The sequence below is a fragment of the Echinops telfairi genome, unplaced genomic scaffold (assembly GCF_000313985.2).
Source record: "Echinops telfairi isolate 266 unplaced genomic scaffold, ASM31398v2 ScPeMD7_3;HRSCAF=10, whole genome shotgun sequence".
Classification (NCBI taxonomy): Eukaryota; Metazoa; Chordata; class Mammalia; order Afrosoricida; family Tenrecidae; genus Echinops; species Echinops telfairi.
In genome coordinates, this window is record NW_022103899.1 from 17,773,404 (window position 1) to 17,792,927 (window position 19,524).

Consider the following 19,524-nt stretch of genomic DNA (forward strand, 5'->3'; position numbering starts at 1 on the left):
ATGACTTTTATGAAATTTCCCCTAGTTGTTAATTTCACTCACCTAAATGAAATAAATTTTGGCACTTGGAGTTGTACATTGCTCAAGGACCCTTTGGATATATATTCTTTATTGGGAAATTCTAAACTGCTTCCCAAATAAAAACCAATATCTTCTCTCCCTCTCCTTTATGAGTTATAAAACACTCCCACCCCACTTCTTTTTTTATTTCATTTATATGCCAGAGATTTTTCTGCTCTGGGGATGAAAATGGAAGACTAGGGAAGGAAGTTGATGAAATAGAGATGATTCAAAGATCTGAAATATTTTATCCTCACTCGATAGAAAGTAAATTATTTTTCCATTTTCCAATAACCATCGTTTCCCTTGACCTGGAAACGACTCAAAACCTAGCCATGGAGTCCTGTGCAAACGAATGTTCTGTCTCAAGATGTGGGTAAGATGAAATACCGAAAATTTAAGAATGCCATTTTTTTCTCATCACTGAGTATTTATTATATATAACAAATACATGGGAAAGAAAAAACTATATTGTGTGATATAAATAGTTTATTTACATTACAGAAAAACATCAAGACAATGTATACTATTTCAAATATATCCATACATAGTCAAATATAGCTGTAGTACATGTTTTCATTGGTGTAGATTACCACAAATGCAAGGCCACATGTGTAGATCTTGTCTTATTCTTTTGTCTATAATACTGTATTGTGTAGTCCAAGCTCTCGTAGTCCGGCCACTGTGGAACCACGCGCGCTCCCTTTAGATTAGCCTCGTGGATGCTCTTGTGGTGTTGTCTGAACTGTAGTGCCCTGTATTTTGCTTCTGTCTGTGAATTCTGTTGCTTCTGGGGCATTTCCTAGAAGGTTGGAAAGTTTACAAATCTTAGTCCCATGCCCTTATCTGAAGTTTGAACCTACCGGAGTGAAGCTGTGGAGGAAGGGAATTATTATAATGCTGAGAACTCATTCGTAGTGGAAGCTGGAATTATTTTGGAAAAGCGTATCTATTTCTTGGCTTCTCCTTGCAGTCATCTCTAAGCATCTGTGGAGGAGAACTGAAGAACAGAGGCAGCAGTTGGAGAATACATTGACCTTGCCCTTGCCGCTGACTCATTAAACACAAGGAATGAATCAGCTCGGGGCAATCAAGCAAGTCATGGACTCATTGAAGCGCATTTTAAAGGTCTTCAACAATTTCATATTTTAAATGTCTTAAGGATAAATGTTATATTGACATTTCAGTGCGAGAGAATGAGCCAACTGTTCATACCTGAGCTGTGATAGGAAGGAATACTGTTTTGGGGTCAGGCTAGTATTTCTGTACATTAATCCTATAAGTCACAGACACATATAGGTTCCAAAAGCTCAACTTCATTCAAATTACCTAAAAAGATTGGATATATAAAGAAGAAAAACAACACATGATCATATAAGATATGGGAAAATGTGTGTATGCTTGTGTGTGTGTGAAGGTTATCTGTGTTCTGTAGGGGTGTGTGAATGAAAGCTATCTGGGTACTGTAGGTGAGTATGTGGATGAAAGTTATCAGGGTTCTATAGGTGTCTGTGTGTGTGTGTGTGTGCATGAGCCTGTGAATGAAAGTTATCAGTTTGTGTTCTGCAGGGGTGTCTGTGTGTTTGCATGCATGTACCACTGCATGTTATAACATGCTAAATATGCACGCATAGAATCTGGCGAGTATGATAAGAATGAAACTGGAGTCCTTGGCTGGTGCACACGGTTATCCTCTGATACCAATGGTGTCTCCAGGAGTCGGAAGTGACAGCCACTGGCAAGAAGGTAAATGTGATTAATGGATGGAAATGTGAGTTTCTAACAGACTTGCAAACATCGGATAACATATTTAAACATTTGCCTTTTGTCACACCCAAAGTATCGATCATATTGTTTTGAGATTCTATCCATTAAATATGAATTCCATTTTTCACAATATTACCCAGATATTAGCCAATGTAAAATGCTTATCGTAATGGAGAGGCAGTCCTTTTATTTTTAATACTCAGTACTTTTGGCTCCCAGCTTCTATTTTAATATAATCCATTGATGCACTTGGCATCAGAATGTGAGAGTCGAGTTGATGAACTCAACCTGGGTGAGAGCAGCCCAAAGCTCCCGTCATGATCTTCCCTTAAGCCTTTCAGCCTGGCAGGATTTATGAGCCCCGTGTTCTCTTTTTCAAGAGCAAAGGCCACACTTGTCCTTAAAGAACATGGTGCAATATACAGATACTGAGGGGTCTTATAGCCCTTAGTTCCTAACGAAATGATACTTTATTTTCTCCTCTTCTGAAAATAATTTTTTGGAGAAGCATTCTGTTTTACTGTAGAGCTGTACCTGCTGAATTTGGGAAAAACTCTGACAACTTCTCTGGAACTTTGAAAACAGGGAAGCCTAGCCAGAGAGAAGTGCCTACAGTAACCTTTCTGGTCACATAGAAATACATAAGTATTTGGTTTCAAATGTAATTTCTTTGTTGTTGTGCTCTGGATGCTAATAAAGTTTAGCAGATATCTGGGCTCACTGCTTTACTTCAAGCCCCAAATTACACTTTCCTGACTCTCCTTTCCTATCAGAACTTGATGAGATTTCTACATCTCTCAAGCTAGCTCACCAGCTGCTGATTGATTGGATTAGGAAGGTGATATCATTTTTTGTTATATTTGCAAATCTTTTTCACTTACTAAGACATCTTTATTTAGGATAAAATATGTAATTTGATAATTTTCTAGACCCTGTATAAAATCTGCCCTGACCTCATTTGGGATACAAATTTGGAAAGTAAAGGGACTGATTATTTAAATAATTATCTAGTAGTTTGACTGAAGCCTGAATGCATATTTCAACAATCATTGACATAATACAATCAGGGAAACTGACCTCTGTTTAGACTATAAGACTCATCATAATGCAAAAATAATAAAAACCATTTGGACCCCTCCAATATGAAAACCAGCATCCCAATTTGCCTATTGAAGTGCGCTTATTTTGAGAAGACAGGTTTACAGAGTCTGTGAAGTTACCTATGATCAGCGTGACTGGATTAGGACAGCATATCCCCCCCATCTGGGTGGCCGCTGAGTCCAGTTACTGACCTTGTGATGCACAGGACCACCACACAGATGACAGCAATCTGAATCGTTCCAATCACAGCAGCGATTACGACGTACTGAAACCTGACAGGACCGGGGACAACATATAGAACACTATAGTCCTTCTTCTCACAGTGTTGTCCAGTATAGCCAGCATCGCATCTGGAAGAAATATAATATATAGATACCGGTAGCTGCCAGATTCACTTTTATAGATGGCTCATAAGAACAGGTACTTTATCAGAAAATTAAGGTTATCTTCTTATTTTTTTATTTCCCTAAGACAATACTAATTTGTGGGTAAGTTTCCTAGCTATGAATTTTCAACATGGTCCCTCTGCATATTTAGTTTGAAAGAGATCTGATTTCTTGGTATACTTAGAATACTGGACTTTGAACATAAGATGATTGGTAAATATATTTTAAGCCTTCTTGTTGTAAACTGATTGAAGATTTACAGAGCAATTCAATTTTCCATTCAATAATTCGTACACATATTGTTTCGTGTCATTGGTTGCAATCCCTACAATGTAGTATAACTTAGTCCACGTTTCCCCTGTGTTTTCTATTCCTCCTCCTATCCTTATCCTGCTTGCCTTCTGAATTTTGTCCTTGGGCAAATGCTGCCTTTGATGACAATACAGAAAGATAATTGATGTTTAAGAATAATTGTTCTTTCTATATTTTTTAGAATCCTACATGTATTTTTTTATCTTGCTCTTTATTCAATCTACATCAATATAGTTAACTGAGAAAATATTTGTTTCTGATGATCTGAATGTACAAAGCAGAGCTATTTTTGAAAAGTAATAATCCATTTCCTGTGATACTATCAGAATAAAGTGTTAAAATTATTGTCACCAGTAGCACAAAAAAGCCATTTCTCTCATTTACTGTAACAGTCATCTGCTGATCTCAGAGAGTTCAATTTTGTTGGCAAACAAACAAACAAATAAACAGTTATGATATAGCAAAGCACCGCGGCTGTGCGTTATTCACTCAGAATGACACCTGCCTCTCCCGTATGGCTTAACCCTTGCTCAGACATCCCAGGAAGACAATATGCATGTGAAAGTAAGCATGTGACCATAAAATACTCTTTTAGAACTTCACTTTTCATATCTTTTAACTACATCTTGAGATCTTCTCTTGGCCTTAGGAAGGGTTGACTCATGGAGCTTCTGCCTCGGAGCGGCAGGAGCCCTCCTCTTCCTGCAGAAGGCAGGTGCTCAGCGAGGCAGCGATGGGCAACAGGAAAGGAGACAGATCTTGGACCAATGGAAAGTGGGAAGGAGGGGAAGACGTGGGAAGAGTGAAAGGGAAGACAGGGGGTGGAGAAGAGGAAAGAGCAGACACACACACACACACAGGAAGATCAAATTCCTTTGAGCCATTACTTTTCCCTACACCACAAATACATAAGGGAGCTTCAAAAATGTTGTGGAAAATCTAACCATAACTCCATTTTCACAAAATTTCTAGACCCTCTTCCTATAATAGTAATGTAAATAAAAACTTTTTTTTTCATTTTGAAATGAGATGGTAAGAACCATCTGTGAAATAATTATACTTCAACCATAAAATGCAAGAGCAATTTCTTTTTATGAAGCAGATCCAGACAAGCAATTTCCTTGTGTCTCCTCTGAGTTTGGGACGGTGGAGACATAGGGGTTATTCACATCACTATCCCAGGCTTCTGGGCAGGGCAGCCGTAGCACATAACGAGTGACTGCTGAAACCGCGGTGGCTGGTATTCGTTAGACGGCCATTGGGTGACAGAAGAGACGCCCTCTCCGAGGCACCTATGTTATTTAGAGCAGAGGAAGGCCCTGTCCACTTGTAAAGACCTGCTTCTTGAGCACCTTCTAGGCGCCAAGCACTGTTAGAGATCAGGGTGGCTTTGGGCAAAGAGTGGTTGAGCACACGAATACAGAGACATCTGTGTTGTTAGGGAGCACAAAGTTTGCTTCCAAATTCTACTAGAAGGGTATACAGAATGTCGTGCTCCTTAGTACTTGACAGCGTGAGACTCCCCTTTTATGGGTTTCCTCTGTGTGTGTGTAAGTTGCATGTGTGTGCAGGAGAGGCAGAGAAAAGTTTTGTCGTTGGCCACCTATGCAGGCAGAATGCCAACCAATTTGTTGTAAGCAGCTAATATTGAGTTTCTACATTTCTTAGTTGATGCATTTAAATAGTTAGAGAATGAAAATGTTACCTGCAAGATGGCTCCTGCATATTGATGGAATGCTCACACTTGCCGTGCATGCAGAAACCATTATAATGCTCTGGACAAGGTATGTGGTGTTCTCTGGCACTTTCTTCTAATTTGTTAGCATTCTCTGTGAATACACATAAACACAGCCCCCTGTAAGAACCGTCTTGGCCTGGTAGGGTCCAGCAGTACATCAAGGGGCAATGCTACAGTCGGCAAAGCTCGTTCAAAGGGTAAGAACTCAAAGACCTTACTTCAGAAGAAAGAACCGAAAGACAGACACCTTGACAACTGCGTTTAGAGAAGAAACTACAAAATTACCCAGTGCTTTGTATGCTGCTATGCAACTTCCTACAGCTCTAACAGCCAGTGATGTTTCTGTGAGTTGTCAGACAGCTTTAATTTTCCTTGTGTTTAGATGGCGCATTGATCATCAAATAATCTAAGGAGAAACATCTTAGTTTGTTTGAATTTCAAAGCCCAGCATACTGTCCTTAAGCGTAAAATGCTCCAATACCTTGATACTTTCTCAATGTGGGTGCTTAAACGTTAAAATATGACTACTTCCAATTGTGAAAAAGACATTTTCCAAAAGCAAATGCAAATTTCAGCAAATGTATTCTTTCAGGCATCTTTTATCATCTGCTGTGAACATGACGGTGCCTAGAACCCAGACATTTTTTATTGCCAAAATAAAGCTATTGAAAGAGCAAAAGCCATTCCAGAATCGCTTATGTAGATACGCAAACAGTACAAACTGAATATTGTAGGAATATTTCAATGCCAAATATTTGGCCTATTTTAGCAATGTTATGTGAAATTTAAACTTATCAGAAAGAAAAAAAACATCCTTGCCCATGCCCATGTTAGAAGTAAGCTCCGTGTGTTTTCTGAAGCTTCTATGACACGGTGCTTACACAGTCACGTTTGACCCTGTTCATCCAGGTACCATCGCCGCGGACCGTAGCACTACAGCTAAGGGGTCTTTGGGGGTTATTTGTATGTTCATTTTATGACTGAGAGTTTTATAATGAAAACTTGATAATCTTGAGAGTTCCTCCCCAAATACATGAGAAACAGAACTATTTTTGTCGTCAGTCTAAATATATTCACAAATTCTAATTTATCAGTAATGGGAGAATCTGAATGGGTTACTATGTTTATGGAATAATGTATTTCCTATTATCTGTCCATTAGGATATACTTTTTATTATAGCTAATCCTTTTAATTTTTTGCTCACAGTTATGCATACTGAGCATATTCCTCAGGAGAAAAACTTCCTTTGGCATTAATGAAAGAGGCAAGCTCTTTATATTTAAGCAGAGCTGTAAAATATCTACACATTTTAAGATCTAGGAACCATCACAAAACATTTATCTTTGAAGTAAGTTGTTAAGTGTGTTTAGTGCAGGGATATTTAGGTACTTTGGGAAGATTACTGCTTTTTCAATTCTTATACCAAGATTAGTGCTACATGAGGTTTACCATGAAGATGACAACAAATTTGGAGACCTCATTTATTTGTTCTCTGTGTCTCGTTAGCTATGCTGTCAGGTGATCCTTTTTGCATTATAAGATTCCATCACTGATATTGCTACCATTAAATTGAGTGCGTGATTTACAGGCAGAACAGTAAGAGGATCCACAACTCTTTCTCATTTGGTTTCTGATCCATTCCTTCAGGCTACTTTAGAATTTTGTGGCATGGTGTTTTCAGTAGCAAATTGCAGAGTCAGTAAATAAAACTCAAAGGGGTGAGATTTCCATTATGTAAACAGTGCACTAAAATGTACTTTAATATATTAAAATGTATTTGGATGAAATTTCCGATATGCAAACGTGACCATGGTGTTTAGAAACACGTTGAAATGGTTATGGTCATTCATGAATCCCATGCCAAGATGGGCTTGTTCTCTGCCAGGACCAGGGGGCTACCAGCTAGAATGGTCAAGCTGTGCACCTGCTGTTTAAAGGAGACTTTAGCAGTGGGCTTGTCAGCCCTTCTGCTGAAGTAATGACCCAGCACTGATGCTCACTCTTATTTCACAATCTTCTCCCATAACTAACTAGCCAGTGTTTTGTTAGTAACTCTTCACTGCTCTGCACACCTACAGCTGGAGAATTCTCTGTAACCTCCCTACTGTTCAGTTATACCCTATGTTTTCAGTCATAGTATATTTTTGAACTGCCTTTTTTTTTTATTATTCCTATTTTCCCTCTGTCAGTGACCAAAAAATCAAGGAGTTTCTTTCTTATGTTGCACAGATATGTTCCACTCAAAATGCGGATTTCAGACTATTTTATCTTCGCTGAGTTTCTCCTCTCATCCCAATAGAGTTTCTGGGCGTATGCGGTCTCCACGGTTATAAACGGAAGCCTAGGGCAGCCCGAGAGCCTCCGCATGCTAAGAGCTGGATATGTTCATGAATTCATTATCCAGTCAGCTTGATCAAGTGAGATGGGAACAGTTTCCATTGCATTAAAAAAAGCATACCAAATAAACCAAACACAAACTGCTAATTAGTTTATCCCGAGCTGGGAGTGCTCTGTTATGCTTCTGGTGGTGTACTTTACTGTCAAATAAGAAAGTGGGGCGGTTGAAATATATGAGTTGAAGCAATGATTCCTGGGCAAGAGAATGAGAGATCATCAATATATGCCAACAAATTTATAGTCAATCCAACTCGTAAAAGAGTTGATTGAAAACCTGAATACATCATCACTTCCAGTAATGTAATAGACATAGTTTAGAAATGAGATTTAAGTATATTAAGAAGAGTGGAAACACAGAAATCTAATATCCCAACCAAACAAATGTTTGAGCATGGTAAATATGCACAGAACTGCATGTAATAATAAGGCATTTAACGATGTCAGAGAACATAAAACTGAAACTTTGGCAGTCCTCATGCTTCCTCCTCTTGCTGAAGATCTAGACACCGACCTCTCTGTCCTTCACCCGACTGAATATAGGGTGGTACATTCTTCTCAGAGCGATAGTGGCTATGGCTAAAACTCTTCAAGTTTCTGTTTTTAAACCTAATTCAGTTTCCAGTTCAAATGTTTGCAAATGGTTTGTTCCGAAAGAGATCCTGACCCTTTAAAGAAAATTTCAGCTAAAATCTGAGATACTCACAGTAGAGCTAATGAGGCTGAATCCCCATTGCTACTGAACACTCCAGTCAAGAGCTGTACAAGTGGGTTGCTCTATATACAGCTACACAAATGGTGCTTTCAGGGTAAGAGGCAGGAGAAGCTAAAGAGAAAGTCAAGGCCCTGCCATTCCACAAGTCAAGCAGCATAAGTGGGTGGATAGGGTTGAGCTAGGTACAGTAGTCCAAATACTTAACTCAATGCAGCCCAGAGTCTATGGTGTGTGTGTGTGTGTGTGTGTGTGTGTGTATGTGTGTTTATAAGCATCCATACTCACAGCATTGTTTATGATGACCCTTGCTTCCCTTTCTTCAAAATGTAGAAAATAAGATCCTGTCTAGAAAATTAACCTATCAAAACAACACATTATAGATCAAACCAGATAGTATAAAAATTACGGAAAACTATCAGTATAGCTGTGGTAGTTACATAATCTGTTGTCAATTTGAGATTTAAGAATGAAGGGGTGGAGTTTAGCCTGTCAATCAGGTCGCAGCTTGATGACCTCATTTGGAGGCGCTAAGGAGATAAATAGCTTGCTGGAGGTGGGACACATGCTCACTCCCTGTGAGACATTGCTGATTACTAGCCTGATGGAGCTATGCTGGAGGAGTCACATGGAGACTCCTGCCAGCACTGAAATGCTTTTACTGCCACTGGATCCACAAGACTTTCTACCCACTGACCTGTGATCTTCCTACATTCGGCAACATTGCATGTGTTTCGTGAGTCTGAGGAGCAATTTATGGATTCGTATTGGACATATGGGCTAATATTGGACTTATGGACTTGATTTGGACTGGGCTGGGATGTTTTCTTAAGGTACAGTTACTCTTTATACAAAGCTCTTTCTTATACACATACGAGTGTCTATGAATTTGATTCTCTAGGCCACCCAGACTAACACAATACCTAAAGAAAAAGTAGTTCCCTAAGGGAAGGGGGTAGGACGTGGCAAAAGAAGTTCCTTAAAGCCAACTACTGCCATCTATTCCAGTGGTCTCCAAGGTGGTACACCCCGAGAAGCCAGCTTGGACTGGCACTCCCAGAGTTTCAACAGCAGTGATGGAAACAACAGACAATCAGTGTCCAAAGTTATTAACTCTTCACTCAGTCAAACCATTGCTCTCATTTTTATATTTTGCTCTCTAAATGATCTTAAAATTATTTTACTTACATGGAGCCTACAGGTTGGAAATGGCTTGAACAGTCCAACATGAATATCTTATCCTCTGACCATTTTATATATTATATATACATACATATATATATACATGTATATATATATGTATATGTATAATTTGAAGGAATTGAATGGAACTGAATATCTGGATGTTTAGTAGGCATGTGCCAATCTTTTAGCCCACATCATGAGATTAAGTTTGTGCCTAGCAGACCAATCCACAGACTGTAAGCCTCCAGGAGGCCTTTGTAGGGTTGGCCAGATGATATTTCTCTAGGGATAAACCTATTTTGCCTTAAGAAAGCCTTTCTTTCATGTACATTCAAATCTCTTAGGCCACTGAATGCCTCAGAGGAATAAGAGTTTGTGTCAGAATTTTAGAGTAAGTGGGAAAAAAAGATTCTAAGGTAGCGGTAACATCAAGGAGTTAGTGACTATTTTAGGAAGACATAATTCTACTGCCTATTTGTAAGGACTCAGAGCAGTTCTACAGGGGAATGGGTGGAAGTAGTGAGTTTTGGATGATGCTGAAAGGCGATACCATTTCCCAGAGATGTAGTAGAGTTACTGTGTGATCGTGACTGGATTATTTCAAATTTATAAGTCCCTCCAATTTTAAGAGTAATCTTTCTTTTTTATTATTTTTATTATAAATGTGTTTATAATAAAATTTTAATCTACTAATATTTACTTGAAATATATGTACATATGCTCTGAAATAAAGGAATAGAGAGGAATCTGTAATTTGGCTATGATAAGTGAAAACATGTAATATCGTCCTTAGTGATGCAGACATTTTTTTCATAGTATAAAGTAAACTACATTTATAATATGTATTTCAAGCATTGTGGCATAAAATCAGTTATTTTGTATAGTCTCCTTTGCATAGCAATGCATTTTTTTATCTAAATCAAATTTTGACGTCCTGCTCTAACACCGCAGATGATTCTTGGTAAGCACATGCATGTGAGTTGTCCAGCTGGTTTGTTATCTTTTTAATTGCATCCTCTGTTGGGCATACAAAATCCACCACACCTTTTCTGTAACTCCATAATTTCCCATCTTGAACATCTTATTTACTACTGTAGGATATTTAATGACCAGGTCTACTGTCACTGAGTTGATTCCAACTACAGTGACCTTATAGGACAGAGTAGAGATTCTGAGACTATAACTCTTTACAGGAGCACACTCCCGCCTATCCCTCCCATGTAGCAGCTGGTGGATTCAAACCAGTGATCCTGCAGCTTGCAACAAACTGCACCACCAGAAATCCCTTATAAAAGCAGTGCAAAAGAATTCCATCACTGAAAGTCATATACAAGGGCTACTCCAAATAAAACAGAATTGAGTTTAGCAGAGTGGAGATTTTGAAGTATGTATTTTCCCCGCTAGTTATTATACCCAATGGCTTCTCCTGGGAAGGTTCTCTCTGGTCACAGTGATTTTTTTTGTAAAAGCAGTTTCGATGGAATCTTATCTTTTTGTTATGGCTAGTTTAAGAGAACAAACAGTGTGTGGCTGTAAAATTTTGTTTCCTGCTCAGGAAAAACGCCACAGAAACCGTTGTGATATTCAACACAGCTTATGAGGACAGTGCTATGGGAAAAACACAAGCGTACGAGTGGTTTTCTCATTTCAAAAAAGGTGAAATGTCAATTGATGACAAACCTAGTCCTGGACATCCGTCAACTTCCCAGACAGACGAAAATGTTAACTCCTATGTACTCCATTTGGAGTTCGTTCCACCAGGTCAGACTGTTAAGTAAGCTTTCTGTTTCGAGGTTCTGAAAAGATAGCTGTAACACTGGCAGCCTCTCTTGCCTCAGGCACCTGACTCACCTGCCCTCACTCTGCACAACTTCCTTTTTGTTTCTGTGAATGAAGATGGACATGAAAGGACAGCGATTTGAAGACTTAGAAGTGGTGAGAAAAAAAACAGACAAAAGACACCCCCAAAACCAAAAAACGAGGGAGGTGCTGTCATCCATTCAAACAGATGAGTTTGAAAAATGTCTCCAAGAAAGGAGTCGCAGATTTGACAAAAGTATTAAGTGTAATCGAGAGCACTTTGAAGGTGATAAAGTTGTTTTGGAAAAAAATTTAAATACAGAGATTTGAAAAAAATTCTTTTTTGGGGGGTGTACCCCCTCATACTTCTATACTCTTTATGATTACTTAATTTTAATTTTACTCTTTTCCATCATTGTACCTTGAAAGCAGTTTGAAAATACTTTCATTTCACTAACTGGAAAAAGAAAAAACACCTTTTCTTTAAAATTATATTTACTTTGTTCCTGAGACAGGAATAAATCATGAATTTAGATATAAACCATGATTGTCCATGTTGTTGATTAGTGTTGATTTCAGAGAAGATACATGATTCTTATGACGATGTCTTTTATTTATCTTATCAGGAATAGGCATCTGAGGTGGAAGGAAAGCCTCTTATCTGGTTTGAATTGCAATTGAAGATTTTTATAGACCAGAAAAGCACTCTTATTTAACAGGTTTTGAATGTAATACAATATGAGTTCTTGCAACTTAATAAATTCCTTAATAGCCTTTCCTGCTGTTCTAGTTTCTGTGATGCATAGATGAGAAGTCCCTCTATTTTAAGGCTCTAGTACGGAGCCTCCAGTGAGAATGCTAGCTGTAAGTGGAAGCCTAGCACAGAGGACATGGGGGCAGGTAAGGGCTTAGTCAATTCTCAAGTCTTGTGAGGAACCCAGTCATAATATCCCTGGTTATTGGGCCCCTGAAAGGTTTAGAAGAAGTCCCCCAAACAGAGCTAAAGCTCTTCAAACATACACATAGAATATTTATTTTATAAGTTGAACACTAGTCTATTTTTTTCCAGAAGAAGAATTAAAATGATTTGAATCCTAAACTGTGCTAATTAGGTGGTTGGGTGCAGCGAGAACGTTTTCTTGTCCCACCACTAGCCAGGCACTAACAAAGAACTGTGAGATGTAATTATTCCAATCCCACTTGCATATATAAATATTTTTATGAGACATCAAGTTAAAATAAAGTGAGAGAAAACTAATTTTCATGTTGCTACATTCTCAGGCAAAGCCTTAATGACATTATTCAAGAATTGGTTAAATTTAAATTGGAAAAAGGACCAGCATTTGAACTATATGAAGTAATTTGGGGACTGGAATGATTGAAATGGAACTATACTGGATGGTTATTTACATGGGCTTTTATTACCTCAGTTTCCACTGGAAACATATTTACATATATAAAAGTTGAGAAATCTATGAAATCTTGGGAGAGAATGTTTTATGTAACATTTTCACATATATTATTCAAATGCAATTATAATTAAGGAATCTGACTTCATAAGGCTTATCCCGATTTACGCACAAATTCTGGACCTCCTAGGACAAAATAAACAAACAAACTTAGGAGAGTACTTTTGACCATTGCTTCTCGCTTGTTTGTAATTGAGGGCAAAGGAAACAGAACTTAGCCCCTCGCTCTCCCTCCTGACGGAGAAGTGCCCGCGGTTGGAATGGCAAGAAAAGGGCAGGTCACCGGGAGAAACCGTGTTGTCTCTAACGGTCCTTTTCAGACGTCGCGTTCCGTCAAGAGCCTATTAACTCTCAGCAAGGAAGTAACTCCTATAGATTTAGAGGGTTTACCTGGAAGACCTTTTAAAAATTACAGCATTGCATGGAACTTTAACCGTCTTTGCAACACCTCAGTAAATATCAGGTCTTGGGAAGAGGTAGGGATCTATGGTTCATTAGCCTCTCGAGAGCCAGAGCTCGCACCGCCTTAAGCTTATCTGGAGCAATTTCTACTGCGCTTCCCAGCGAGTTTTCACGGAAGCATTCTTCTTCCCTTCCCAGCCACTCTTCAAAGACAGTCTGCTATAAAACTAAGAGAACAATGATATAGGAAGCCATTTAGGCCCAGATGAGTTTATAGCTGTTTCTTCCTTCTTAAACTAAAGCTATGCTTTTTGGGTCAAATTTATTTGCTTGCTGGCTAATCTGAGAATTCTTTCTTACTGCATTTCTTTGGTGACAATGTTGACAATGACAACCGAGTGGCAGGAGAAAGAAGTAATATAATCAGGTTCTCTTCCACGTTAGCTTTCTGGGAGGCGTGAGTCAATCTATTTTCCCCTTCATAGGCTGCTTATGCAGAACTAGGTAAATTGCTAAAATAGCCTTCTCAGGTGACAGATTTGTTTTACTCTGTGACCCTGAGATGACTAACTAGCACAGAATGATAAGGATTTAGGCTGGAACACGCAGGGAGGGGAACATAGAGGCAGCAGGGATTTTAATAATGTAAAGAAGGCAAAAAACAAAAACAAAACCCAAACCAGAAAAACCCTGCCTGCCAATATTTTTAACACAAATAGTTATTGAGTATCTACTATGTGCTTGACACTGTGATTTACCTTATATGATATACTGGATGTTAATATGACACTTTGTTTTCCTGTACACTTGATGTTCTTTTCTCACCCCTAGTAAGAAACCCTGATGTATAAGAGAAGCGGATCTAAATACACGAGGGAGCTTTTTAAAAGTTTGTGGACTTCATTATCTTTGAATTCTAAATTCCCATGAGCTTTTTTGATGACCCTCCACGCCTACACGTACTTGGATAAGCTGTACCGTTGTTCACCTTGTGTTAATATTAATGTATCACAGCACATTATGTTCATGCTACCTCAAGGTAGCTTCATGAAAGGCCCGCTTTGTATAGATGATAAAATGAAACGCAACCGGCTCATTAACGTGTCCTGGTCAGTTACCATAGTGAGAAGCACAAGAGGGGTGACATTCAGGACGCTTGCTTTGCGCATCACACAGTCAAGAACAAGACTACATTTGGCCTTCGTATTTCAGTAGTTATTACTTTCCTTCTATCACTTCTTATCCCACTTGTACCCTGTTGCTGCTCTGGAAACCAGTTTTAGGCACAGGGCTTACACAAGAGCCAAGAGCTGCTGGGGGGAGGGCGGAACACGGAACTTTCTACTCCTGGAAAGAGTTACAGTCTCTGAAACTCACAGGAGCAGCTCTGCCCTGTCACACAGAATCAACTCGTTGTCAGAGAAACTTCCTCGTCTTCCCCCAGGGGGGGTGCCTGTCTAAGTCCAAGCCATCATGAATCCCAACCTCCCCGTCCTCCTTTCTCTTCCGCCTCCCAACCGCTTCTTCCCATCTGTTCCTTGACATCAGCGTCTAAATATGCTTTTAGTATTCCTCTTCTTAAACTACAATTTTCCTGGGTCTGTGTTTAGGGATAACCCTCTTATTTTCTTCTCTTGGTTCATAATACTGACCAAGATCAACCGTTGCATTGCTACAAATAAATTGTCTTTTCTTAGACCTCAACTGTCCTAGCTAGCATTTCTTTCGACTCCCGTCTCCCTTCGGAATCCTCTCCTCCCCAGACTTCCGGTTGTTGTTCCTCAGTTTATTTTGTAGGCTCATCCTTTTCAAGAGTTCCCTTAAATGTTGATACTTCCATAAGGTTCTTCTCTTTCAAAACATGTTTTACTGGGGACACTGTTTGATAGCACGGAATGAAATCCCCGCCATGTAACTTCCTTCCTGGGCTTCCCACTTGTATTCCTCCTCCTGTCCAAACCCTTCCTGTCATCTAAATGCTCCTGTTTTTGCACCTTCCACATTGTCCCCGGAAGGCTCCTCTCCCTCCCAGGTTTCAGTTTTCACCTCATTCTCACTGACTCTCAAACAAGGGTCATTCAGCCCCTCCCTTTGTGCGCTTCAGATCTCTAGGTCACAGGGCTTGCTCATCCACCCCGTGACCCCAGCCGGAAATCTCAACTTCACTCTCAAATTTATCATCCAGGCCTATAAGTTCTACTTGTTAAATATCTCCCATATTTGTCCTTTTCCCCCGTATTTATATTATGATGCCGCTTAGGCTGGACTAGTACATTTTCTCAGCTTTGTCACCCTGTCTCCAATATTTCCTTATCCAAATCAACTTTCCACATTACCACCTAAGTAATCTTTCTAGGGAAGAAATTTACATTGTAACTTCCTTTAAACACTCCCCGAGGAAAGACCTCATTTTTCCTAGATTAACCTGTCTCCAGGATTGCACTCTACAAATCAACTGTCCACACTATAATCTGAGTGATCTTTACAAAAGTAAACAAAAATAACAAAACAAGGGCATAATGATATGCTTAGCAACTCCGAATATTATCAAGGGAGACCAGTCTGTGGAAGAAGACCTCACGCTTGGTAAAGTAGGTCATCAAAATGAGGCAGACCCGAACAAGACGGACTGACCCAGTGGCTGTAACAATGGACACCAACATAAGCAGGGTGCGGCTGGTGTAGCAGTCAGTGGGCAGGGTTCCCTTCGGGTGCACACAGGCTCGACAGGAGTTCGAAGTACGGCCAGGGCACCTATGAGCAGTCAACAGGACGACTTCCACAGAAACACCTCTGAAGTTCTCTCTTACTGTCAGTGAGCTCCAATCTTGACATTCCTAAGAAGGCCACTCTGAATCTGGCCCAGCATTTCCATTCTCACCTTTTGCAGTTCTCTTGCTTTTCCCAATTGCTAACTACAGGTCAGTGGTTTGAAGGAACCAGCTGCCCCACAGAAAACGAGAGGTGCGGTCTCCTGCTATAACGACCACCTCCCGGAAAGCCGACAGGCCCGCGCTACTCCCTGCTCTGCGCTCCTACGAGTCGGACACCGTGGGTCTGGGGTATTGTCGCTGCGTCTCCCTGCCTGTCCCCACCCTCAAGGTCCTCTCTCCATCTAGCAGTGAATACAGCACAGAGATGGTGATGCATACTCAACACATACATTTAAATGAAGTCCAAGTTTTCCGATAGACACAGTTATATAGCCTAAACATGTCAGAAAAATATCCAAAGGATCTTAATTTTTTCGTCATAGGAACAACATGGTGTAGGTGCAGGCTGGCGAGTCAGTAGGTAGCTGAGGAGTGTGAGAAGGCCCCGGGGAGAGTAAGGCCCGCTAGAGGAGAAGAGAAGTTCCCTTAGGGTTCAGGGAGAAGTAAGTAGACCATCTTGTTTTAAAAAGAACAACTCCTCTGACATCCAGGGAGGTGTTTCTTCCAAAGGACAGATTTATAATCATTTGAAGGCTGAAGAATACAGGTACGTTGTGCTTTTCAATAGAAAACCTGATATCAACATGTAGACCGTACCTCAAAGATCACATTGGAAACCACATAGAGCTAATTCTGAATTTCCGAGTTATCACTTGGTCATTCACACTGTGTGTTCAGCATTATCCCGAAGTAAGAAATATTGGTTAAAATGTTTTGAGTACAATAAAAAAGGAACCTTAAAACCAAAATGCAAATAAAAAAGCAGACAATGCATTTTAAAATAGAAAATTGAGTTATAAATCAATGATACATTTTCATCAGAAGTTTGATTCTTAATACAGTGATGCATTTATTCACATACTTAAACAATATTTTATGGCAATAGATGAACACCAAAAATATATCTGCAGACATCCTTGATATGGCGATGCGTAAGGCCTGCAGTGATCAGCTTGTCTTTCTATAAGAGCACTCTAGAGAGAACTGGAAAGCTATTATGGTTTCTTAAAATAAGAAAAAAGCTATAGCTTTTCCTCTTTGATAGCCTGCCTGAATAGAATCTCAAAAGGGCTTGAGAAAAGACATTTGTAGTAATGTAAAATTCTCTATGGAAACAGGCTTATAACTGGACTTCTATGTTGGAAAAAATAAACATAAGTAAAAAATTCCACGTATAAGCTGGAAAAAGCACTTCTAACTGCTAAAAATGTGTGATAAAGTATTTGGGTAGAATACTTAAGGGACAATAATTCTAAACATTATTAACTCCTTGCCCTAAAGTTCCAGAGAACCACAGTGGGGGATCTTTTGCAATGCTAGATACCTGGACAGCATCCATAGGTACAGTCCTTTAGGGTTGGATGTTACAGACTCTCAGAAGCCTCTTTGGTGCTCTGACATCTCTGTGAGATGTACGTGCATATGTGTGTTTATAAACACAATTCTATGACTTCTGTGTTCTCAGCTCAGCTCTGTGACTCCATCTAACACAGAGAGAAAGGCTGGCCAATCCGGAACCAACTTCACAATTGCTGGGAAGCTTGAATCTATTGCTGTAGCTACTAGTTGTTTTGAGTTTTCATCAATTTCTGTCTGAAGACGTTGAATTCTTCAATTTCTGCATTGCTAACTTTAGTGGTGGTGCATGAATTTGAATAAAAGTTGAACTGACCGAATGACCGTGTATAAATATTATCCTGTCACACCACTGTACTTCACACGGATCTTGAAATGTTATTTATGACGAATGCCATGCCATTGCTCTTGCACCTGTCATTCCTGGCGCAATAAATAATATAATTTTCTGACTCAAAATGGTCAATACCAGTTCATTGAAATTGACTAACTTTTAGGATATCGATCTTCATATGTTCAATTTCATTTTGACACTTCCTATTTCCTAGATTTATAATCCATACATTCCAAGTTCCAATTATGAATTGTTTCCGCTGTTTCTTCTCATTTTGAGTTGTGCCCCATCAGCAAATGAAGGTTCCACAGGAATTCCAGCTGCCTTGACCCCATCTATGGCATGATGGTAGACTGTACTTTGAGAAAGCTCTTCCTGAGTTGTATTTTGAGTACCTTCTGACCTCACAGGCTCATCTTCCGGAATTATCTCAGACATTGCTTTACTTTTATTCATTCTGTTCATTAGATTTTCAGTAACTGACAGTGTTGTGATAGCATCTTTAGGGTTTTCAGTAACGAATACCTCTGAAGTGGATCGCCTAGTCCGTCTTAATAGTCTCTTCTTACTGCAGAAGTTCTGCCAAACTTTTTCCCTTTGGGTGACCCTGCTGGCATTTCAAACATCGGTGACATAGCTCCTAGCATCCCAGAAGCCACCATCGTAGCAGAAACTGACCGACGAGTGGTAGAAAGCTACTGCCAGTGTAGTCCATTACTAGAGGGTGGTGGTAGATCTTCTATGAATACGACATGTAAGAAGTGACAGTGAGAGCACATTTGGTATCCTAAGATCTCTATTTTAAGGGAAATGCTGTTTCTTCATATATAAAATAATTTCAGTAGCTTGTCAGAAAGAGATTTCCAGATCTTGGTCATGATCAACTGCATTGGAATCATTAGGCAAGTAGCTGAGAAGCTTTCTTCTTGGAAGTACTTTGGGTACTTCTGGTTACCTGGCAATCTGAAAAGCACTCTGTCTTCTACTGTCTGGTGGCAGTGCAAATGGCCTGTGATTTAGAACTCACCTAAGAGATGGGCAATTCAAACACAGGCAAAGGCATTGCAGGAGAAAGGCCTAGGAATCCACCTTCATAAAGGTCACAGTCAAGAAAGGAAGCTCTATTCTGTCCGACCTGGGGATTGAAGCTACAGCAACTGGTGAGGTGTGGTGATCTGTTGCTAGCTTTCCTGCTCGTTGGGTCCCATTTTCTTCTGATAACTATCTTGATAAATGTCTCATTCCAAGCTTATCTCATCACCTCTTCTGCAAACTATTCTGTAGCCCACGAGTGTGAGAGCCACGGTTTGTCTTCCGCGAATCTTCCCCTGGCTCGCTTGGATGTGCCAGGAAGTCACCAGGAGCCTTAAGGTGGATCTTGCTTGTCAGCCTGGACAGGTCATCTCATTTTAAAATATCTTCCACTTGGGAAACCCAATGTTCAAAGAACACGCCATGTGCTTGTGGTAATTGCCAACATCTGTGGAAGCTTTCTAAATTTTGTCAAACCTCAAGGACCTTGAGGCCACCTGTTTTCAACCTCAAGCCTTCTTTCGATGGGCTCGTCGGAGAAC

At 39.7% G+C, this 19,524-nt stretch overlaps 1 protein-coding gene across 1 annotated transcript in view; it reads right to left on the bottom strand.

Annotated features, from left to right (window-relative positions):
* Positions 1–531: 531 nt before the first annotated feature.
* LOC101652695 (tomoregulin-2) overlaps positions 532–19,524 on the bottom strand; it is a 141,683-nt gene continuing 122,690 nt past the window's right edge. Inside the window, exons 5-7 of the mRNA XM_045296565.1 lie at positions 5,332–5,455; positions 3,120–3,278; positions 532–862 (exon numbers count right to left, since the gene is read on the bottom strand). Of these exons, the coding sequence (XP_045152500.1) occupies positions 766–862; positions 3,120–3,278; positions 5,332–5,455 (380 nt within the window). The 3' untranslated portion in view covers positions 532–765. The remainder of the gene's footprint in view (positions 863–3,119; positions 3,279–5,331; positions 5,456–19,524) is intronic.